Below are 25,538 nucleotides of genomic sequence, written 5' to 3' on the forward strand. Positions count from 1 at the left end.
ATCCTCTGATGTAAATGTAAAATGTCCAGTATTTGTAAAGCACAAACAATTACCTGAAGGTTTCAAGGTGCTGGGGGCCGTCGGGAAGATTAAGAGAGCTATTGCCCAGAGTCACATGGTGCTGGGCAGATCCCTGCTGCTGGAGCCAGGGATCAAACTGTGATCCCTAGCATCCAGCGTCAGTCGCCCTGGCCGCTGTGCCACACCTCTTCCACCTGATGAATGAGCTGCCAACAAATGGTTTCCAGCAGAAAAGCTATCAGAAGCTCCACTGTTGGAAACACAGCAGTTTCCCCATCTCTACATGAGACTTGAAAACAGAAAGGTGGGTGAAACTGGGTATATACTGGCTTGCACTGGATGGTCTACTTCGACTAATTTTTCAATGATTCTGTAGTCTAAATTACATGACACATTCCAGAAAATTTCATATCATTTTATGGAGCAGTGAGTCCCAAGGGCTGAGTTTAATCATGGTAGAAAATGTGTATTAGATTAATACTAATGTGATTCAATGAACTATTTGCCTACCATTAAATAAAATAGTTGATAACTAATCAAATAGTGTATGATGGCGAGTTTATGAGCACTTACAATACACTTCAAACATCCATTGTGACATTCCATGGACAAATAGGCTAATTTGTAAAATTCGTAAATGCGACTACACAATACCATACCTGAAAACCACATGGCTCCTGATAGAGTTTAGTTTCAACCTTGAACTCGCTGCATTATGTAGTCATAAGGGAACAAAACAGGCACCTCTTTGCATTCATACCAAGACTATAGTTTTTATAACAGCAATTCTTCTAAAAGCAAAATCATGTTGGTTGCTTTCTAAGAGTTTACAGTCCCAAACTCTGGACACACTTGAACCTGTATGGAGGGCAGAAGTAGAGACCATCTGCAGTTAAGGAATCCCTTAAATGCAGAACAATTCAGTCATGCATTGAAAGACCGACCATTTAACAGTAATTGTAGTATGTAAGATACAGGGACGTCCTTCGATATTGACTGACCTCTAACTGCTTTCCTACAAACGTTACCCCTTGGACTTTTTCTACTTCAACATGCTCTGAGGTGACACGGCTGTGCTCATTGGTTTGTTTACAAAATTATACCGGCAGGATGCCTCAGCAATCTGAACGCTCACCCTTGCCAAATGGAGTCTTCTGGAGTGCATGAGTTTGAATCTTGCCTTTTCATCATTCCAGGGTTGATAAATTGAGTACTATACTTACTATACACCGTGTGGAAGTATTTGAAGCACATAGAAAATAGCAAAAGAGTGGCAAGAAGCTCTATATAAAAATACTCTCTAATAATTAAAACTCGGAGTAAATACATATGCTTCAAAGAGAAATAATCATGAAAGCTAAAAGAAAAATATCACCCTACCTACTGTTAAACGATGAACACAAACTAAAGCTATGTTAGTAGGTCTTGAAGTAAAAGACAGCCTTCTGGAGTTTTTTCTTAATAGTTAAATGAGTTGCCTTTCAAACTGTGTTGCTCATGACATCAATGCTACTTTTTAAATTCTCTAGTATGTGTTCCGCAAATACCTGAATATCATAGTTAAGAAGCATTCCAAAGTGTAAAGTAGGTGTTCAGAAGAATCCCACATGTTTGTTTGTATTTACAGTTGATGTAAAAGGTACATGGTTACACTGCTGAGGAATGGTAGTATGTGGTGTTAAATTACGTTTATCTACAATGGGCCTTAGTATGAGTTTCGGCAGTCCAGGAGCGGTTGGCACACCACAGCTCCGTTCCAGGACCTCCAAAACTTACAGCTGCCAACCGACAGGTTAGAAGTAGCATTATGGTTTGGTGGGCAGCATGGCTGCTTAAAGGTTCATTGTGAGCCATAAAGAGCACCGCCAACGGACCGTCAGTGCACGTTCCTGCACAGAGAGAAATGCACCATGTCGTGCATTTCTTCATTTGCTGGAACTGAGGATGCAAAACTACATGAGGGCACAACATGTGCCCCCTTCATGTACCCCCATGAACAAAGGCACAAGGGAGACCTGCAGGGCCCACTTTGTTTCCTCACCACCACTCTTTTCATGGCGATGAACCCACCAAGAAAAGGGTGGCGGTGAGCAACTCAATATATGGTGAGCAGTGCCACTGCAGCACCAGCAGCATATTTTGCCCCTGAACCGCTGCCAGACCGCCGCAATCAATCAATCAATCAAACATAGCATTTATAAAGTGCTCTACTCACCTGTGAGAGTCTCAAGGCGCTTTGGGGTGGGGAGTGCTGCTACTGGTCGAAGAGCCAGGTCTTGAGGAATCTTCTGAAGGTTAGTAGGTCTTGGGTCTGCCGTAGGATGTTGGGGAGGGTGTTCCAGGTCTTGGTGGTGAGGTGGGAGAACGATCTGCTGCCAGAGGATGCTCTTCGGATGCGGGGGACTGTGGTGAGGTCGGCAGAGCGGAGATGGCGGATGGGGGCATAAAAGCTGAGCCGTCTGTTGGGGTACGCTGGTCCGGTGTTGTGGAGTGCCTTGTGTGCGTGGGTGAGGAGTTTGAAGGTTATTCATTTATTGACAGGGAGCCAGTGCATGTCTTTCAGGTGGGGTGTGATGTGGCTGCGGTGAGGGATGTCGAGGATCAGGCATGCGGAGGAGTCCTGGATGCTTTGCAGCCGTTTGAGGAGTTTGAAAAAGGCTCCTGCGTCGAGGGCATTTCCGTAGTCCAGCCTGCTGCTGTCGAGGGCCTGGGTGACCGTTCTTCTCGTTTCGGTGGGGATCTACTTGTAGATCTTGCGGAGCATAAGGAGGGTGTTGAAGCAAGAGGAAGAGACGGCGTTGACATGCTTAATCTTGGAAAGGGTGGAGTAGAGGATGACCCCTAAGTTGCATGTGTGACCGATGGGTGTTGGAGCTGTTCCCAGTGCGGTCGGCCACCAGGAGTCATCCCAGGCCGAGGAGGTGGATCTGAGGATGAGGACCTCCATCTTGTCTGAGTTCAGTTTCAGCCGGCTGTTCCTCATCCATTCGGCGATGGCCTTCATTCATTCGTGGAGGTTGGTTTTCGCGGTGTGGGGGTCCTTGGTGAGGGAGAGGACCAGCTGGCTGTCATCGGCATAGGAGATATTGTTGAGGTCGTGCAGTCGGGGCACGTTAGCGAGTGATGCGATGTAGACGTTGAACAGCGTTGGGCTGAGGGAAGAACCCTGGGGCATGCCGCATATGATCTCTGTGGCTTCAGAGCAGAATGGGGGGAGGCAGATGCTCTGTTTTCTGCCAGAGAGGACAGAAGTGGTCCAGTCAAAGGCCTTCTCTTGGATCCTGACATCATTGAGGCATGTGCATAGTGTGCGGTGGCAGACGGTGTCGAAGGTGGCTGACAGGTCCAGGAGGATGAGGCCATGGTTTCTCCGTTGTCTAGCAGGGTCCTGTTGCCATTGGTGGCGGTGATGACAGCGGTTTCAATGCTGTGGTTGCTGCTGAACCCGGACTGGGACAGGTCCAGGATGCTGTTGTCCTCGAGGTAGCGGGTCAGTTGTTTGTTGATGGTCTTCTCAATAACCTTCGCTGGGAACGGGAGCAGGAAATTAGGCCGGATGTTCTTGAGGTGCTTGGGGTCCGCCTTGGGTTTCTTTAGTAAGGCGTTGATCTCGGAGTGCTTCCAGCTTTACGGGAAGGTTGCTGTCTCAAAGGAAATGTTGATGGCTTTCCGGGGATGGCGTGTGATGGTGGTGCTGGCTTTGTTGCAAATGTGGTGCGGGCATGGTTCTGACGGAGAACCGGAGTGGATGGTGTTCATGATCTTGATGGTGTCGTCGTCGTTTATGTTGGTCCAGGAGTGCAGGTGGTTGGTGCGGATGGTGGTCGTGGGGGCGGAGGTCTCAGTGGTTGCGGGGTGGTCATGACGTTGAAGGTGTCGTGGATGTCTGTGATCTTGCGATGGGAGAAGGTGGCCAGCGAGTCGCACAGGTCTTGCGAGTGTGGGATGTCGTAGGAGCTGGAGAGTTCCTTCACAATGTTGAGGAGCTCTTTGCTGTTGTGTGCATTGTTGTCTAGGCGGTCTTTAAAGGCGGTCTTTTGGTGGATCTGATGAGGCGGTGGTGTCTGCTGGTGGTGTCCTTGTGGGCTGGGTAGCAGTCCGGTGTTCGAGCAAGGTGCTAGTTCTTCTCTAGTTCTCCGCAGGTTTGCTTGGAGGCCTGGAGGTCTTCAGTGAACCAGCTGGCTTTCTTGCTGGCGTGGCTGTATGAGGGTTTCTTGAACGGGCGAGGGTGTTGGCCCAGTCATTGATCCACTGTCTGAGGTTGCGGGCGGCAGAGTCGGAGTCACTGGGGTCGGAGTGGGCTCTAGGCAAGGGTGGTCTCAAGCTGGTCTGCGGTGACTTTGCTTCAGCAGCGGTGGGGCATCTATTGGGTGAGGTGGTACGTGGTGGGTTTCTGAAAGGTGAAGTAGATGCAGCAATGGTAGGTCCAGTGGAGTTCAGTGGTGTGGTTGAAGGCGACACTGGGGTTTGCGGAGAAGATGGGGTCAAGTGTGTGGCTGGCGGAGTGGGTGGGTGTTGTGACGAGTTGTCTGAGTCTGAGGTTGGCGCGGTTGTCGATCAGGGTGGTGGAGTTGGTGTTGTTGTTGTTCTCCAGGCTGAAGTTCAGGTCCCCGAGGAGGATGTAGTCCGTGGAGGCGAGGGCGTGTGTGCTGACGAAGTCAGCGATGGAGTAGCTTAACTGTGGTCAGGGTCCGGGGGGTGTGTAGACGAGGATTCCTCTGAGGGTGGTGTTGAGGTCGGTGTGGATCTGGAAGTGTAGGTGTTAGGCAGTGCTGAGGGTGTCGTCGGTGTTGGTATAGCCTCTGAGAGTGTTCCTGTGGACGATGGCGATTCTTCCTCCTACTATGTTGGTGCGGTCCCTGTGGATGATGTTGTAGCCTTCCGAGATGGCTATGGCGATGTTGGGCGCCGAGGAGGGGTTCAGCCAGGTCTCCGTCAGGAAGGCGACGTCTGGGGAGGCTGAGTCAAGCAGGTCCCAGAGTTGAACGGCGTGTTTGCGGGTGGAGCGGGTGTTGAGAAGGATGAATCTGAAGTGGTTTTGTTCTTTCCTGGCGGGTGGATTGACGGGTCGGGTGCTGGTGAAATTGCGTGTTCCGGCAGGAGAAGGGTCCTTGGGTGCACTTCGGGGCAGCCAGAAAGCAGGTGTGTGATTGTCCGACGTTGAGTGCATGGAGGCTGCTGGCATTGTAGCGGAGGCGGGTGTCGTGGCGTTCGTGGGGGCCAGGGGGTCCGGCACTGGGCGCGGTCAAGGCGCAGACGGGCTTGCCCTAGGCACGTCAGCGGCGCGCCCGCTGCACTCCCACTGCGCGGCCTCTATATAAGGGGAGGTGGGAGGGAGGAGCAGCTGGGAGGCGTGAGCGGGGTGGCGGACGGGGGCACATGTGGGCGAGGCTGCAGGGACGGAGATGCAGGAAAAACGGGTGGAGTACGGCGGGGGAAACAAAGGTAAAATAGGGCACAGACAAAATGGCAGGGGGGAGAAACGAGGAAATTAGGCAAAGCAGGAGGGAGGCAAAAAGTAAATTAGGCAATGAGAGACACAACAGTACAACCAAAAGCAAAACAGCAACAATGCAAGAAGACAAGTGCAGCCAAGCAGTACAGCCGGTGGGGAGTGACCTGCCTCAGAGCAGGGTCAAAGGTCACTTCTTTCACCGCTGCAAGGCCTCCATATAAGGGGAATCCTTCATCTGCCGTGGTAGCAGTGATTTGGTTGCAGTCCGTCTCACTAACTTATAATACTATGGGCGGTCCCGCAGTGTGGCAGTGGTCGGACCGCCGTAGTTATAACTAGGGGTGGGCGGACATTGCGTAATCGCATTACGCAAATCTCCACAAAACAGTAAAAAAATCCATGAACACCCTGAAATTCAGCAAACACGCGGAATTGTTTGTTTGCAATGCTTTTTTACTGTTCGCAATCGCTGTTTGCATGCTCAGGGGGAAATATCTTGTGAACACGCATTTGAGAACGCAAACAAGCAAAACATTTTGCAAAGTCGTCGAACGCAGATTTTTGGGCAATTTTGCGTTCTCCGTGGAACGCGAAATTATCCAAATTCCGCAAATTCCGTGAACGGATTGGAATTTCCCACCCAGGCCTAGTCATCATAACAAGACCTTTTGTTATCACGTCACCCCATTCATTCGGTGTGTTTCTGAATGCTCTTTGCCTTTTTTGGGTTTTCTCATTCACAGACACAGCACAGTCATTTTTTGTTGACAGTTTCTAGTGTATGTTAGCTAACATGTACTATTAGTTTCAGAGTTCTACAAATAGACAATTGAAAACTTCAATTGCCTTCTTTAATTTCACTCTATCAAAGTTTTCCATAGCAGAAAAAGAGTGAATTTAAATTATGCCCAGCTACTCACAGGTATTATATCCATTTGGTACTTTATTTGTAAAATATTAAGTGCTAGTGAACGAACTTTGGTTTGGAATTCTTCAGCCGGCACTATCAAATACCAGTATGCCAAATACAAAGGCAGTGTAGTCCTGATTCTACCTCATCCGTCTTTCATCGGCCACCCGACACTTCCTGTCCGTTTATCACACCCTTTCAGGTTCTTGTTCATCTGTGCTTTCTAACTTAGTCATTGTTTTTCTGACTTTCTCTTCCTCCTTATTTTCCTCTTTTGTGATGTTCTGTCACTTGTATTCGTTAAAATATAATAAAGAGCTATAAGTGCCAGTCCTCATAAAACAAGCGTTGGTGGGCCCCACCTGCAACCCCCGGCTCAAATGAACCCCTCCCGTTGCCAAAGCAGGAGCCACGTATGTTAGAATACGAGTCAAACCACTAGTTCAGATAAATATAAAGTTCTTAAAGTATGAAAAAAAAATTGCACAATAGAAATCAGGCGCTGCAATGGTTCTGGTGATGGGTACTAAAGGCAAGCTTTGCTCTGAAGGCAAGCACCTGGTCAACTCTTTCAAATGGAAAAAAGTGGGCCCAAATGTGTGTAGGAGTTGTCACATGATCAAGATTCCTAAACAGCTCTTTAGCTATATCAAATGTTCAACATGAGGTTCATTTATTTAAGATAAGCATCTCAGTGATAACAAATATGGTGGCCCTATTGGTGTAGACAATCCATGTGAAACATTTATAATCTGACTGATAAAAGGATCGAGTGCACAGTGTCTTTACTTCTCCCTGTTTGCTTTCAGATAGGGCCCCGCGAACTGGATTATGACAGTTTGATATTTTCTGGGATGCAGTTTAAGCACACGTTGTTAATAAAAGTTTCCGACCAGGGAGAACCTTCACTGACAAGTAAGTGTCAACTTATCATTATGCACCATGCAGCTAGTGCAGTAGAAGCACGCAAGCCCTTGTCCATCGTGTGATACCAGGCCCAACTGAGGCAGTGCTTCAAAAGAAGTGTCTGTCTCACATAGCTATTGGTAAACCTAGTCATTCTCAGCTACAAGACAGACCACCCACTATTTTCAGTGCAATATAAGCGTCTGAACCTATGAAATCCTTAAAGTCTAATAAATAATAAATAATTGCATGCAAAAAAGTATGGCCTTGGCTCAGTACAACAAACCAGCATCACCGACTTTCAGAAGTGTTCCTATGCTATAATATTCGCAGATGTCTGATATTCAGTCGCTTACATCATGTATTTGAAGTTCTTCAGGAAAAATCAATTGCATCCATGTCATTGGTTTAATATTCCAGATTCGCATGGCCAAATGCCTCAAGGTAATTGTATGTGTTGTGATACTACATTTGTGAACCCCAAAATGTTTGCCTTCACCCTGTTTTTGCTGTCTTCGTTTTTGGGACTCACAGCTAACCATTGGTAAAGTGCTTGTGCTCTCTTCATTAAACATGGTAACATTGGCTTCCTCTCAATTGGCATATGGACTTGTTAGTCTCTAGTAAAGTGGTACTACATATACCCAGGACCCGTGAATTACATGCTACTAGTGGGCCTGCAGCACTGATAGTGCAAACCCACTTAAATACCCTTTTAAACATGTCTCCTGTCTACGTTGCAGGCTGAGTGTGTAGTTGTCAACTGCCATTTTGACCTGGCAAAATAAACCATTTGCAGGGCTAAACCTATATTTTGATATGCATAAATCACCACTTGGATAGGCCCTAAACAGCCTACAGGGCATGTATTTAAAAGGTTGGGAAAGTATGTTTAACTTTTGCATGTCCTAGTAGTGAAAAGCTCTTAAACTTGTTTTTCACTACTGCAAGGCCTGCATCGCTATAGGACAGCACCTGGGGGCATATTATCAAGAAACAGCGTCAAAATTATCGCAGCTTCTGGTGTGAACCTGGGCTTTTATGAGAATTCACAAGGTCATATTATCAAGCCCATTATCGCTGCTTTAGCAGCAGTTTCCTGACGCTAAAGCAGCGATAATTTTAACCCCGTTCTTGATAATATGCCCCTTGGTTCCCTTATTAAGTCTAATAAGTGTCAAATTTCAATTTGGAGCATGTTAGAATGTTGAGTTTGGTGTCTATGAAATTCTTTTCAAAACCATTTGAATGGTAAAGTCGGATTTTAAGTCACCAGTCTGAAAATTTCACTTATAGAAAGTTTGACCTTGGACTCCACGAGTTGTGAGTTTTGCTCCCCAAGTGGTGCTGCTCTTGTCCTGGATCCTTGTAAGTCGACTTGAAGGTGCTCTGCCAGCTGAGCTGTGGTCCTGTGACACATCTCCTCACAGCTCTGCTTTAGAAATGGTGCAACGCGATGTCCCTGATGCCAGACTTCACATCACAGCCCACAGTCTCCTTTTGAAGCTGCTGCAGCAAAATGCATCCTCGATGCAGGCCTATGCATCACAAGCCCCTTGTTGATGGCATCATTGACGATGATGCAGAAGTTCAGATTGCAGTCCCTCAGCTTCTTGGGAATCGCTAGTCCGCAATGCTTCTTCGATTGAGGACTTTGGATAGCAAGCGCCTCATCGACAGCATCTTCGACGGTGATGTAGGACTCTGCAAATAGATCTTAGAAATTCACTGAAGAAAACAAAAGCTAAAGTAACATTATAGTTAGATGTCAGAAAAAGATCTGCTTTTCTTTAAAAAAAACTTTAGAAATTCACATAAAAGTAAAGTATTATTAGGTGAACATGTCAGTACAAAATTAACATTTTAAACTAAAAAAACACAGAAATTCACCAGTTCTAGCTAGCAGAGCTAGCTATAACTTGCGCCCAAGCCATACATTGCTTATGACCTCACATACTACTTCACTCATGATAACATCATTTATGGCATCACTGATGACATCTCAAATGACAACAAGATGATTTATAACGTTTTCAATACGTCTACACACCTATGATGTATTAGGCACATATGCGTTTTGTAAGCACTGCTGGACACAGGCTGTAGAAAATTAGGTAGAAATGTAATATAGTAGCTACTCGCCACAATGTAAACTATAAATCAAACTAACACACTCATTGGATGGTGTAATCAGATATGTCATCAATGATAATGTTGTAACTGACATATTCACAAAACTCAATGCCACGTTAACGTTAGTTTATGTCCGTGAAATGCTAGGGATTTCTTTGATAGCAAAACTGTTCTATTTTCACACCAAACTATAATGTTACTTTAACTTTTGTTCTTTTGTGAATTTCTAAGTTTGAGATGGAAAGAAGAACTGCAGCTTATTGGTTGGTGATAAACTCTGCTCTAGTGGAGAAGTTAGCAGAGTTTTGCCCACTCCTTGTTATGCTTGCAAAGTGTAGTTCCTGCAAAACTCTGCTAACTGCTCCGCAGCAGAGTTTTTTCTTGCAGGCGGCACACAAACATTAGGTTGGCGAGTTTGAATTTGCATCCCCTACCATGATTTTCGGGGATGCTAGAATGCCACCCAGTGAGATTTTCTAAGCACGGGCAGTCGAGGCAGGTCACTACTGTGTTACGAAAGCTGCCACTAAAGTAGAAAACCAACTCGAGCATCAGAAAGAAGGAGTGCCCTCTGGCATGCCAAATGGTGTAATTCGTGCTGAATTTAAAGTATGGAGCAAGCTCCGAGGACCAAAAGTTGTCACGACCACCACAAAGTGACGAATTCTGCCTGCTCATGGAACTCCACCCACCCCTTCTGCTTGTGCATCATCCTCAACCTGGAGACTGTGTACCTCCTGATGTTTAGGTTAGGGAGGTAGACTGTAACCCCATCTCCATTAATACAGTTCTCTACTGCTGTCTGTGTGAGTGAATATTTTCCTCAGAAATGAGCAATACTGTTAACATAGCCCTGCTACTGTTCCTAGGCAGTAACCAAGGTTAGTACAGTGTGATGAGGGACTGGCCTTTCTGCTGACATCTGTTACCAGTATGACCTTTTGTTTGTTTTTTAAATTTTGCACATCGTAGGAGCTTTCAAGTCTACAAACATTCGTATAGGAATGGCTTTACATGATAATAAATGCTTTATTCAGTGATACATGATCATATTAGGGTGTGATGAAGGGTTAGTTTCTCATCTTCTACTCTTCTACTGATTGATAGGTATATCTAGTACAATGTAAAAAAGTGGTTCTCTGGCTAACAACTGAGTCATGGGAAATAAGTGTACATATTAGAGTGTAGGAAGGAACGTGCCTATCTTCACAGTGTTTAATCTCAGAAAACAGCTGTCCATTTTAGATTGTGCAACGGAACTAACTTCTACTATAATGACTTGCTTTGATGGGTGTTAGAAATGTGGGGCCAGATATAGGTAAATCTGATATACAGAGTCCTTAATAGCGATTTTTACCGATTTGCTATTAAGAACTCGGTATTTCAGATCTAGATAAAAATTCGGTAAAAATTACCGAATCGATAAAAATCGGTACTATTTAGCGATTTGGTAGAAATCTGTCAAAGAAATTACCGATTCCCCATTACCGAATCGGTATTGCAGATTCCTTAATAAAGATTCGGTAATAAGCGAATCGATATTTAAAAAAATCGCAAATTGTTGAATATGCCAATTCTGTGCTTCCTCATGACCTCACAACCAGGAAGAAGCCACACCCATGTAGCTGCACTACGCATGTGTGTTAGATCCCAACTAACACGTGGAAAACAGCCACCCACGCCCTCATCAGCAGCCGACTCGACTATGGAAACACCCTCTAACCCGGAGCCCCGTCCAAACTCATCAGCAGACTCCAAAGAATCTACTATGCCTCCGCAAGCCTGGTCCTAGATGTCCCACGCAGAGACCACATCACCCTGCACCTGAGAGACCTGAGAGACCTGCACTGGTTCCCCGTCGACAAAAGAATCACTTTCAAACTTATGATCCACGCACACAAAGCACTCCACAAGACCGGCCCAGCCTACCTCAACAGCAGACTCTCCCTATACGTACCCAACAGGAGGCTCCGCTCCACCGACCTATCCCTGGCCGCCGTCCCGCGCATCCACAGAGCCACCTCCGGGGGCAGATCCTTCTTCCACCGCGCCACTGTCACCTGGAATGTTCTCCCCCTACACCTACGACAGACCACAGACCCTCCCGGCCTTCAGGAGACTACTCAAGACCTAGCTCTCCGACCACTAGCTGCAGCGCCCCTCCCAGCGCCTTGAGACCCTAACAGGTGAGTAGCGCGCTTTACAAATCAACTGATTTATTGATTGATTGATTGCACTAATCTTGAAGCTGTTGGAGAGGCAGGTAGCACAGCAAACAACCCAGGAGCAACTTTTCCAAGTTTTTACTGACATCCTAGACCAGATATGGACAAACAGGAGATGGAAAAAGAGGCAGAAGAGCGCAAAAGGAAGCATACATTTAGTGAGAGGGAGCTGGAGGTCCTTATTGAGGAGGTTACAAAGGACCATGACAAACTGTTTGGACAAAATTCCCTGCAAATGCCTGAGTCACGGGAGAGGCAGATATGGCTGGTTATCCAGGAAAGGATTAATGCCATTGGCTTTGTCACAGGTAAGGCCACGGCGCACAATTACACACCTTCGTTGCCACAATGCAGGAGATTGACCTTTCACTGCAGGTGGCTGCTATTTCCTGGACGCCACCAAGGCATTTCATTCTCTCAAATACATTATATTCATTGCCATCTTACATTCAAGCCCCACTGTGAGGTAAATGGGGTGATATCTCCTACGTTTCATGCCTCCCGGGGAACGAGGCAGGGATGTAGCCCTATGGCTAGAACGGCTAGAGTGGTTGACCTCGAAGCTGGGGAACCGGGTTTGGGTCTCAGCAATGAAGCTCAACATCCTGTGATTCTGGGCAAATCATTTAATCTCCCCAAGCCTAACAAAAAAATTAATGTGTTCTTCTGTAATGAAACTGGTGCTCATGTAAAGCGTTCTGATACCTCATGTCTCGGGTATAGTTTGCACTATATAAAACTCAAAAAAAAAATCCCTACTATCCCCTTTTCTTTTTGCTATGGCCCTGTAACCTCTGGCGGCCCGCATCAGGCAGCATCTGGCCTTCACCCGCCCAGGTGAAACTTGTCTCCTTCTACGCACACGTTGTCACACTATATGTAAAACGTCCGGCCAGGAACTTTGATCCTCTGATTAGAGAGTTCATCAACTGGGAAATGTCGGTCATCTTCCCGCTAACGGAGGCCATGGATCAGTTCCAATCAGAATTCCCGCTATGTTGGGCAGACGGCCCAGTGAACTGTATGGGAATTTGGTTAAGCCTGGATGTTGAAGAACTATGGCAATTCAACTATGGCTGACCGATTACATGGCTGGAGAGCTGACTGAAGCAGTGGATGGGATTGCCTTTACCCTTGGCTGGCTGGCTGGCCATTTCCCAAATGGTTGTTCTTCCCAAATTTCTTTCTTTATCTATTAATCTTCCCCTCCCTCTTAACAGTAGCTTTAGGCATAGATTACGGGCGAACATAATTACATTGGCATGGGCTGGAAAACAACCCAGGATCTCTTGGGAAATCCTAACACTTCCCTTTGAGCAGTGCGGAATGGGCGCACCAAACATGGATATTTATTATAGCTGTGCACAGGCGCAATCTGGATTTCACTAGGTAGGCCCTACGCAAGTTATGGCGCACAGAGCACCTGAACATGACCAAGCTGTGCCACACCTGCTGAGTAAAGTTCTCTATAGGTCATAATCTATACCACGGTTGCACTGTGTAGGCCTGGCATGAGCTGCGCTTGAGGGCGCAGCTAGAAGTGTTATATGCCCGACTCTATACCGCTAATCAGGTATCTTGTGTTACCGTTCTCTGGAGACGCTGGGTCCTGTGCTAGATTGAGGATACTCGAGCGTAACACAATGGGAGATGCGTTCCCAGAGGGAGTCTTTAAAGGCACTAGGGGAGAGAATATATTAGTGTATTGGACAGAATGACCTACTACCAGGTCCAGGCCGCATAACGCGCCAGCTTTGTTTTCTTCCCAGCTGCACCGCCCATGTTTCAGGTGCTAGAAAGCTTTTTGATTAGCCCTTCTCCCCACACATTGATCAGGTGGCTATACTCTGAAATGCAGTGCACAGATACAGTATGCACCCCTAAAGCATCAGGAATGGGACACCCAGTTGGGCATACCTGTTTTGGAAGAACATTGGGTTTTCTGATGTGCGCAGGCTAGAGAATTGTCCCCTAATATAGGCTACATCTGATACATTTTAAATTCCTACACAAGGTAGGCCTGATTGATGATGCACAATGTGTGAAGTGCCTGGTCCCTAGTGTGACTTTCCTGCACCTGTCTTGGGACTGTATTAACATTAGTCACTACTGGGTAAACATCTTTGATGTAGTCAGTCAGTCACAATATCTTTATTGCGGCGAAATGCCATAAAAGAGACAAATTGAAGATACAATGCATTCTACATAATATCAAATTCCATTTAAATCCACAGTGAATCAGAATACAAATAGTAATAAAATATTTACATAGGTTAAAAAAGAGATCATTGCGAATTTAGAAGTTTTGCCCTTCTACACCACATGCGATACAGAAACCTAGAGATTGCATAAACAATGGGCAAATCAGTGTTTGTTATTAAAAGTCTATATACTGGGGGGCGTGGCCAAGATGGCGGCGGAGTAGGACGCTCTCTCGAGTCCCTCCGGCGCCGAGCCCGTGTCTAGCCTTGTTATAGCCCCATCGGCGACCTACTTTTCCCCTGCCTGAGCTCCGCTGTGCTTCCGGAGGCGGGGGGCCGGTTTTGGTGCCTCGGTGGGAGCTGTGGAGCCCCGAGCGCGGAGCTGGCTGGCGTGGCGGCCTGCGGCCTGGCGGAGGCCTGTAATCCCTGGCCCACAGTGAGGCGAGACGCCGGACTCCCGGTCCGCGGCGGAGCGACTCAGCCCTGAGCGGAGAGGTGGCGAGGAGCAAAAGGCCTGCCTGCGGAGCGGCACCGCACCTCGGGCGTCGCATCGGGGGCCGGGACTGGCGGGGAGAGCTGCGGATCAAGACGACTGAGCCCGGTGAGTGTTGCGGGCTTGCGGCTTCTCCCCGCCCCCCCCCCCCCTGGGCCTGGTCTTCGCGCTCGGAAGGGGAGAGCCGAGCGAGGCTTCCCCGGCGGACTCTACCCCTGGGGGTGCTCCGGATCTGTGCGGAGACAGGTGGGGAATCAGCTGGACTGCCCCACCCCTGGGAGGGCCCCCCGGGCCCCTGGAGATCGGGACTCGCTTTGTGTGGCATCTAAGCCAGGCGGGCCCAGAATTGGCTGGCTGCACCCCGCAGGAGGGGACGAGGAGAGGGCCAGAGGCGGGGAGACCGGATCCCTGAAACTTTAGCTAGCGAGACGCATCTCGTAACAAAGGGAAGGCTGGTAGGGATGGTGCGTCGAAGTCTACCTAGCACCCGGCATCCCCCGGATCTAGCGGGTCGCCTAAGAAGTCGGATGATGAGGCCCCTGTGACTAAGGCCTTCATGACGGAGCTCTTTGCTTCCATCAAGGAAGACATTTCGGAATTGCGTGCCCAACTGGCGTCGGACCTCCGAGAGGTGCGGAGGGATGTGGATGGCATCGGGGAGCGGGTGGCCACCTTGGAAGACCACGATCTGAGTGTTGCCAGCGATGTGCATCAGCTGCAGCAGGACATCATCCGTCTCACCGAACAAAACTTGGACCTCCAGTCCCATACCGAAGATTTGGAGAACCGTTCTCGACGGAACAATATTCGCATTAGAGCGGTCCCGTGGGACGGAGAGGCGGGGGACCTCCGGGGATATGTCCAGGCCCTTCTACTGCAGGTGCTGGGAGACGACGACGTCCAGGAAATCAGGATGGACAGGGTGCATAGGGTTGGGCTACCACGGAGAGGGGGGCCGCCGCCGGACATATTGGTTTGCATCCACGACTTTCAATTGAAAGAACGCATTTTGCGGAAGGCCCGTACCATCACCTCGCTGCAGTTTAGGGAGCACAGGCCGCAGCTGTACCAAGATCTAGCGGCTACGACCCTCCAGAAAAGGCGGGAGTTTCGCCCAGTGACTGCTTTCCTGCGGGAGCGTGGCATCTCCTACTCTTGGGGCCATCCCTTCCGCATTATATTTCGTTGGGAGAATAGAGTGGCGCAGATTCGGCGACTTTGGCGTCCTCCCAACAGAGCTCTGGGGCTGCCTGATGTTTTGCCATTGCAGGCAGGCGCCGGAGGGGCGCATGAGCTTCGGTACCGTGCGTTGAATGTACTTTTGGAGAAGACGCCCCGGTTCGTGGTCCCTGGGGGCACCTGATGTGATCTCCCGGCCCCATCCCAGGTGGATTCTTCTGTTCCATCCTATACTGGGACTGTTAAGTGTACTGGGCTCTAGTGCCTTGTTTTTTCTCCTATTGATCTTTAGTTTAGGGGGGGCGTTCTGGTGTTGGGGGTTTTGGGGGGGGTTGCATGGGGGCTCGATGGTGGCGACGTGGGTGCTCTTTGGTTTGTGTGTCTAGATTTGCTGTGGGTGAGTGTGGAATGCATGGCGGTACGAAGGGGCCTTGGGGTGGCTGTAGTGCATTTTGATCTGTTATTCCGTCATGCCTGTTAGCATAGGAACTTGGAACGTTAAGGGTCTGAATTCGCCACAGAAGCGACAGAAAGTATGGAAATATGTGACTGCCACTAGTTGGATGTGGTGGGGCTCCAGGAGACCCATTTAGCGCGCAAGGACGAGCTGCGCCTTAGGCATAGGGCATATCCCCTTATATAAAGATCTTCTGCATCTACGAAACACAGGGGGGTTGCGCTCCTCTTCCGCGCTTCGCTCCACTTCCAGCCTGTTGAAGTCCGCAATGATAAGGAAGGCCGCTGGCTGATGGTAAAGGGGAATGTTCAGGGTCGACTGTGCACCTTTGTGGTAGTGTACCTTCCCAACGCAGGCCAGAACACGTTCCTACAAAACTTGTTGCAGAGGGTGGGGGATTTTGCTGAAGGGCACTTATTCCTCCTGGGGGACTTTAACCTGGTGTGGGATAAGGCGGTGGATAGCTCTGGGATTCATAGGGCGGACACAGGATTGTTTTCTGCCTCTTCGCAACAGTTGGTGGGGGAGCTGGGGCTGGTAGATGGGTGGCGCTTTTTCCATCCCACCTCCCGGGATTACACATTCTTCTTTCATGTGCACCACTCTTACTCCCGACTGGACCACATCTTCCTTAGCCAGGCTCTGAGGGGGGATGTCCTTGATTCTACCATTCTTCCGCTTTCAATCTCTGACCACAGCTTGCTGGTAATTAGCTTACGTTGGTCTCCGCCTGGTGGTGGGCAACGGAAATGGTACTTCCCTGCTTCGGTGGTGAGGGACGATACCTCCAGTAAGGCGTTACGAGAGGCCATTAGGGAATTTTTTGCACTTAATCCCGCTTCTGACACCTCGTTCACCAACACTTGGGACGCCTTTAAGGCGTCCATTAGGGGCACGTTCCTGGGTCTCAATGCGCGCCTTAATCGGTTGCACCAGAAGGTACGGGAGGACCTGGAGATGGAGTTGCTGGCCCTTGAACAGGCTCACAAACTCAACCCATCGAGGGTGACTCTCCGGCCCCTGACGGCGGTCCGTGGAAAATTGAGGGCCCACTACAATAACAGGACCGAACTCACCCTGCTGCGGCTGGGTAGACAATCCTACTCTTGTGGGAACAAGGTAGGCCGGCATTTGGCGCGCCAACTGCGAGACCGGAGGGAACGGGAATATATCGGTGGGGTTCGAGATGCGGCGGGGGTGTTACAACATCGGGATGAGGCCAAAGCGGCGACTTTTGGCCACTTTTATGCGGACCTCTACGCGGGGGACAGCCTGGACGCGGAGGCTCAGAAGGAGTATTTGCGGCGCCTGCCCCTCCCCCAGGTCTCTAAGGAGTGGAACGAGCTGTTGGGGGCCCCGATATCCAGGGAGGAGGTGCTTGACGCCATTAAGAGTCTTAAATTACACAAGGCCCCTGGGCCGGATGGTTATACTGCCATCTTCTACAAGACATACGCCACCGACCTTTGAGATTTCTTGGTATCCCTCTTTAATGGTATGGTCGAGTCCGGCTCCTCGCCTGGCTCCCTGTCGGAGGCGGTGATTACGGTCTTACCGAAGCCTGGAAAGGACCCCGCTAGTTGTGCCTCGTTTCACCCCATTGCACTCCTTAATATCGACGCTAAACTATACTCGGCGATCCTGGCGCGTAGGCTTCAGGACTTGATGCCGGCGATTATCCATCCTGACCAGTCCGGATTTATCAAGGGGCGCCAGACCCACGATAACACGCGCAGGGTGGTGCACCTGATTGAAAAGGCGGCCAGGTTTCGTATCCCGGCGGTTCTGGTGGGGCTGGACGCCGAGAAGGCCTTCGATCGTGTGGATTGGAACTTTTTGTTTCATACCATGGCGGCCTTTGGCTTCTCGGAAACGTTCATCACCATGGTGAGGGCTAACTTTAGCGCTCCGAGATCCCGCATGGCGGTGAATGGCCACGTGTCGGCGTTCTTCCCGCATTCCAGGGGCACTAGGCAGGGATGCCCTCTTTCCCCCCTCCTATTCGCACTAAGCATAGAACCCCTGGCGGTGGCGGTGCGAGAGCATGGGGGTGTTCGGGGACTTCCGTTTACAGGAGAGCAACATAAAATCACGCTCTTCGCGGACGATATTCTTTTTTCCGTGGCGGACCCCGAGCACTCACTGCCCTGCGTGGGGGAGCTCCTGCAGCAGTTTGAGGGGGTGGCCGGATTCAAAGTTAACTATAGTAAATCATATATCTTGAATCTTACTCTCTCGCAGGCTGCAATCGAACGTGTGCGACCTCTTACGCCGTTGGCCTGGGCCGACGGTTCCATTGTCTACCTGGGGGTTCACTTGACTCCGACAGTGGGCAAGCTATTCTCGGCCAACTTACCGCCCGTGTTAGCAAAGGCCCGAGCAGGACTTGACAGGTGGAAACCTACATTTTTGTCCTGGCTGGGTAGAATCCATGCTGTAAAAATGGTCCTCCTTCCTAAATTCCTGTACTTATTTCAGGCACTGCCCATTCCTATGGACAGTGATTATTTTCGGCGTCTTAAGACCCAGATACTCCGCTTTGTGTGGCAAGGAGGCCGGGCGAGATTGTCCTTTGCTGTGCTGCGTAGGCCAAAGTCGGAAGGCGGTGTGGGACTCCCTGACTTACAGCTCTATTATAAAGCGGCGCAATTAAGAGTGCTGGTGGAGTGGTCGCAGCAGATGTCGGAAAAGCATTGGCTGCACATGGACCGCAGCGTGGCTGTCAGATCGGTTTGGGACCTGGCATGGAAACCAAAGAAGGACCGCCCCCTGAACGCCTATATCAGTACCCCCACGAGCACCACTTTGAAGGTGTGGGACTCCCTGGCCTCGGACGACCGTTGGACTACGTTCCCATCGCCGTTCACGGCCTTGCATTTCAACCCGGCCTTTCCGCCGGCGTGTCAGGAGGGGGCCTTTGACGCCTGGAGGGAGGGAGGCTGCAGGGCCTTAACCCATCTGTTCCACGGACCAGATCCCCTCACCTTCGCTAACTGCGTGAGGGATTACGGGATCCCCTTGACCGACCGGTATCGCCACGCACAGCTACTTCATTGGGCCATGTCGCCGGGGGTGCGGGAGGCAGCAACAAGGCCTCCATCGCCATTCGAAGCGTTCCTTCTGCGGACATCAGCTATGAAGGGGGCTATCTCCTTCTTGTACCAGCTCCTGCTTAAATCGGTAGTGTCGCCTCGGCCTCGCTACATGGAGCAATGGGAAGAGATGCTGGAGAGAGACATCTCCGATGTCGAGTGGTCGGCGCTATGGCGGGATCTGACGTCATTTAATCACTCGCTGCATCTCCGGAAAGCCCATCTCAAGACCCTTACGCAATGGTATTTATGCCCGACCAGACTCCACCGCATCTATCCGGCTGCCTCCGATAAATGTTGGAGGGGCTGTGGGTCTCTAGGGGATTTTCGCCACATCTGGTAGGACTGCCCAGCGATCCGGCCGTACTGGGAGGAGATCCTCTCACACATTAGGGAGATTCTCAGTTACCCCATTGAGGACTCCATGGCTTCTATCTTGTTAGGTCTACGTGACCCCGGCCTTGAACATCAGACTCGGGTGGACAAGAAAATACTGTGGCTCTGCCTAGGAGCAGCCAAGCTCACTCTGGCCGCTGCCTGGAAACGGAAAGAAGCACCAGCAATATCTTTGTGGCACGCGAGACTATGGAAGCTCTTAAGCTTGGAAAGAATGGCGGACATCTTCTTGGGCAATTTCAAGAACTTTCAGTATCAGTGGGGGCCTTTGGTTTCCTACCTCTCTAAGGGTCTGCCCTCAGCTGTTTGCCCCGCATCCTTAAGGTCGCTTCACCTGTTTCAAGTCTAGCTGGATGATGGAATGTGAGTTGGTTTGTATGCGTCACCACCATGGAGAGGGAGGGCGGTGGGGATGGAGAGGGGGGAGTTTTCTTTCCTGGTTCAGGGCTTACCGAGGTGCCTGTGTAGAGCTGTGGCTTGGCCGCCCTGGCTATAACGACCTTGGGCATGGAAACTTCCTGCTTGGCCTCTACACGCTCCAGGCCGTTGACGGCCTTGCCGAACTCTTGATATACGGCTTTGTGCATATAAAGCGTGTCTTTGGTTTTGATGTCCATATATTGTCTTGGGATGCTGACGCTCTCTAACACCGGATTGAGCCCCCTGCGTGGGGAAATGTGCGGCTCCTCGGTAGCCTTTCTTGTTTCTTGTTTTTCCCAAATGAAAATAAAAAATTTTATAAAAAAAAAAAGTCTATATACTTCCAAACATCGACTAGAGCCCAGATTCCTGCATAAATTAATTAGCTCATACTGCCGTATTATACGATAACCCTCACAGAAGAACAGCACATGTATGTCAGGCTCTTCTTTGGCAGTACATGCAGGACAACCCTTTTCCAGACCATTTGTCCATTTATTTGTCACAGCATGGAGCGGAGACATCCACGTCGAAACTGCAGGAAGAGTGTCCTAACAAGAGTTGGTTGAATCACATCAAGCACAGATTCCATTGCATATGTGCATTCAACCTCCAGAAAGGAAGATGTCCTGGTACCAACCCTGGGGCCTGTGTACAAATTCCTCAGGTGCAAATCCCAATATCTTCCAATCAGTTTCTTACGTGTGATTCTAAAACAAGTAGTACTCGGATTTTCCCAAAGATCCCCATGGCCTAAAGCGAACAAAGTTTGTTTAATATAGGCTATCCACGGATAACTCCCACTCCCAGGTAAACAAAGAATCTCGATTAACTCTTTTTTAAATATGGCTAGTTCACGAGTTGTCCATATCCTTTGCCAATAGAGGAGTGGCCTACAACCAACCTCCTGAGTGATAGGTCTGACGCCAAGATTCAGGTGCAGTGGGGTTAAAGGAGTGCTTACTGGGAGCCCAACTATTTGCCTGAGAAACTTGTTCTCGGTAGTCATAATCGAGTTGATGTTGGAATGGCCCCATAGCTCTGCACCATAAAGAGTAGCACTTCTTATCTGTGTTTTGTAAATTTCGATCACAGGATTTAGAGGTTTATAGTGCGTATTTCTAAAGAAGTTAGCCAGTCCCCCCGAAGTTTGAGTTAATTTAAGGTTTGCCTTAGTTAACTGAGGTCCCCAGGGCATCTTTTCGTTCAAACTGAGGTCCCCCGAGCATCTTTTCGTTCAAAGTAACCCCCAGATACTGAAATTCCTGAACTCTTTCTAGTGGGACTCCATTCAAGTGGGGGCCAGGATGGGTGGATCTACGGGGATTGAAGACCATATACTTAGTTGTTTGTACATTGATCTCCAAGCCCCGGTCCTTACAAAAATTTTAAAATCCATCCAAAATTCTTTGTAGCCCCATAGGGGATTTAGAGAGAAACAGCGTATCGTCTGCAAACATCAATGCCGGCACATGTCTCTGGGCCAACCTTGGGGCATCGATGTTCTTACATTGGCCCAGGGCATGCACCAATCCATTGATGTATATGCAGAAGAGTGTAGGGGCTAAAACGCACCCCCGTCTCACTCCCGTATTTACTGGAATCAGAGTGGTGAGGTCCCCATTTTTCCCATATCTAACTCTAGCATAGTTCCCTTCATGGAGGCATTTTATTATTTCTAGACGATACCCTCCAGAGAGCTTCTCTGGGGACCATGTCAAAGGCACTATGAGGGTCAAGAAAGACCAGATATAGACTCCCTCGTTCTGACTTCACTGATTTCCAGTAGAGGAGCTGGAGCCTAAATACCTGGTCTATTGTAGAGGTTTTGGTTCTAAACCTAGCCTGAAGATGGGACAAGATTTCATTATCTTCTAGCCAGGTTTGAACACGATCTAAAATAATTCTAGCGAAGACCTTTTGAGACACATCTAACAGACTAAAAGGTCTGTAGTTACCTGGGAGTAATGATCACCGACAGAACGGGACCCCAAATTTTAGGCTCTTTCTTGTAAAGTTCTTCCGGGACATGATCTAAACCTGATGCTTTTCCTAGGATAATCTTATTAATTGAATTTTCAACCTCATTCATTTATTTGTTTTATTTATTATTAAAGAGTTTTGTATAGCGCGAACAGGACCCATGGGTATCAGAGCGCTTTACATATCATGAAGTAGTAAGGAGATACATCTTGTACAGAAGAGTTAAATAAAGAGATATGACATATAAAAGACATTAAACACAATATCTACAGTGTTCTTTCCATGGCATGAGGTAGATAGGTTTTCGGTAATTAAGTTCATTAGTCCTGTATCTTGACCTGTGATTTCCATCTTCTCCATTCATGGAGTATAACTCTGCTGCTATGTTAAAGAGGATCGAACTAGAGCTATGGCAGGAATATGCTCGTTAAAAATATTTTCGTTTCCCGCTTAAATGTTACTGTGTTTGTTATCTTTCTGATGTTTGGTGGAAGAGAGTTCCAGATTCTAGGGGCTGCTCCAGAGAACGCTCTATCATAAGTTATTTTCTTCCGGAACAGGGGTTATCTCAGTACCAACTCCTTGGCAGGTCTATTTCCTCCAGATAGTACCATTTTCGGGGCAAGATATCTTGGAGTGTTGTAGTGAAGTATCAGATTCCTCCTGAGGCGGAAAGCCGGTAGTTGCGAGAGACGATTGTTTTTCAATTGGTGTGATAATTCGGATTTTAATAGAACTTCACTTACCCCTTTGAGCACTTTTCACCTCGAGCAGCGTCACTCCCTGCACAGCGGATCTAGCGCTGGTGCGGGCGATTGTTAGTAATTTGCCGCCATTGAGAGCCACGAGACACGCCTCTCGTGCAGGCCACGCCCCCTCCTGATCAAGGTGAGGATAAAGCGCGCCGACTTCTAGCGCTCAGACAGTAACAGATTCCTCCTGAGGCGGAAAGCCGGGAGTTGCGAGAGACGATTGTTTTTAAATTGGTGTGATAATTCTGATTTTAATAGAACTTCACTTACCCCTTTGAGCACTTTTCACCTCGAGCAGCATCACTCCCTGCACAGCGGATCTAGCGCTGGTGCGTGTGATTGTTAATAATTTGCCGCCATTGAGAGCCACGAGACACGCCTCTCGTGCAGGACACGCCCCCTCCAGATCAAGGTAAAGATAAAGCGTGCCAGGACACGCCCCCTACCCTACACTCTTCTCCCTCCTATAAAATATGTGCTTTCACCGGAAGCGCAGCGGACGAGTGCATCGGGCGCGACGATTGCGTGACGATTGCGCGCCGAAGGCGCGCTTAAGGCAAGCTCGTCTGCGCCGAGGCCGGGCCTAGGGCACCCCCCCTGATCCTGCACTGCCGCACACCTCGCCCAAAGCAAGTACAATAAAATACACTTCCGAGCAAATCCGAGAAATCAAGACCTCAGCAGACTTGCCACACTCCTTACCACATCTGATCTATACCAATTCCACCATAGGTCCTCACAAGTGCGCAACGTGCATGACTCCTACCCCCCTTAAGATCCCCATTCACCAGACCCTAGGAGCACTTATCAATGTACGCTTGGTTCCTAAACATAAAATTGAAATCTCAGAATTCATAGATTTACATAATCTAAATTTATTATTCATCACTGAAACCTGGTGTGATGACCCCTTTGGCCCAGATTTCAAAGTAGCCACTCGGCCTAACTACTGCGTTTGCAGACTGGACAGAATAAAGAGAAAGGGAGGAGGACTAGCCATCATATATAAAAACCATCTTAAGGTAAAAATTACGGACTCTAAATACTGCGATTGTGAGGCCTTCTCCTTTACCATCAGTCTCTTTGGTAATCAATCAATGACAGGCTTGTTACTCTACCGCCCCCCCGGGTCCAGATTGAAATTCCTTAACAACCTCAACAATCTAATCGAGGTATCAGCCGGAACGCCGCATTTTACCATATTAGGAGATTTCAATTTCCATCTTGAAGCAAATCATGATCCCGATACCTCGGTGCTTACAAACGACCTAGCTGCTGTCGGTCTCCAGCAAATTGTCAAACAGCCTACACACAAAGCGGGACATACATTAGATGGAATATTTACCAGCAAACCTCACATTTCAGTTACGACTGTAATCCTTCTTATCTGGACTGATTATTCAGCCGTTTGCTTCTCAATAAATTGTAACACCCTTCCACCATCCTCCATACTATCCTCTCCAATCTCCTTCAGAGACTGGAAAAATATCAACCCCCCTCATTTAGCGGCTAAGCTGCTTGACAGTTTGACCACTGCCGAGCAAGATTCTTCTTTAGCGTCCACTAATTACCTCAACTGCTTAAACAGAGCTTGTCACAACTTAGCTCCCCTTAAAATTTCCCATCGTACCAGAAAACTTCCCGCGGCTCCGTGGTTCACTGAATCCTTAAGACTGCAGAGACAACACTGCAGGAATTTGGAGAGGCACTGGTGCCGATACTACAACCCCACAGACAAAATTGCTTATAACAGTGCCCTCTCTAAGTATAAAACACTCATCACCTTAGAGAAGACACGCTATTACACTACACAAACCAATCAGGCAAAAGATTTCGCAAGAGAACTGTTTCAGGTGGTTACCCATCTTTCTAACCCTCCCACCCCTCGCTCTAAAGGATCACAGGACCTCTGCAACTCTCTTGCTAAGTTCTTTGAAGACAAAGTTACGTCTATCTTCTCAGCCTTCACCCACTCGCACTCTGCTGCCACCACCAGTCCACCTCTTCTTAATAAGGCACTTAGGGGCATATTACCAAGCAATAGCGATAATTATCGCTATTGCTTGGTTAGAGACAAAAATTTACCGCAGCACTGCGGCGATTTTTACCGCAAAAAAACCTTGGTATTACCAAGGTTTAACGCAAATGCAGTAAAAATCGCCGCAAAGCATGAATATCGCTGAAAAGTCAGCGATATTCATGCATTAGCGAGCTAATGCTCTTAGCCATGTTATCCAACTCCCATTGGATAACATGGCTAAGAACTGCTCAGGGCAGGTGTTAGCTTTTGGAGATATTCCCGCTTAGCGCGAATATCTCCAAAAGTTGGTAATAGGAGATAGCGATGTTAGCGACTGTTTTCAGTCGCTAACATCTTGGCACGCCCACTTTGCATCTCATTAGTGATAAATATCACTGACATGCAAAGTGGGGCCCAAGATGGTCGCTATCTCCTACTAGCTGTCGCTAACTGGTGTTAGCGGCAGCTAGGTAATAGGGAGATAATTTTATCTCCGCTTTCTTGGCTTTTAAAGCCAAAAAAGTGGAGATAAACCCCCTTGATAATATGCACCTTAGTTTTCCAGCCTTCGAAACTGCCACGTAGGAACATGTCCATCGACTTGTCTCCAGCACAAAATCTGGATCACCTTTAGACCCCTGTCCTCCTGCCATCCTTAACCTCATTCCAGCAGCTATTTCACCTGCTCTTACCACCATCTGTAATGCCATGTTCACAACGGGCATTTACCCATCAGTTTGAAAGGAAGCTATCATCAAACCCCTTCTAAAGAAACCTACTCTCGGTCCCCTTCTCCCCGCCAGCTACCGACCCATTTCATGCCTTCCGTTTCCAGCAAAAATGTTCGAAAAAATTATGAACATACAGCTATCCAACTTTATAAACAATAACAATC

General features: G+C 48.6%; 1 protein-coding gene across 1 annotated transcript in view; it reads left to right on the forward strand.

The window, feature by feature from the left end:
• Positions 1-25,538, forward strand: part of LOC147751480 (cadherin-related family member 3-like) — an 853,888-nt gene that overhangs the window by 597,172 nt on the left and 231,178 nt on the right. The window contains exon 15 of the mRNA XM_086933301.1: positions 7,196-7,301. Within this exon, the coding sequence (XP_086789427.1) occupies positions 7,196-7,301 (106 nt within the window). The remainder of the gene's footprint in view (positions 1-7,195; positions 7,302-25,538) is intronic.

The sequence above is a fragment of the Lissotriton vulgaris genome, chromosome 1_1, assembly GCF_964263255.1.
Source record: "Lissotriton vulgaris chromosome 1_1, aLisVul1.2, whole genome shotgun sequence".
NCBI lineage: Eukaryota > Metazoa > Chordata > Amphibia > Caudata > Salamandridae > Lissotriton > Lissotriton vulgaris.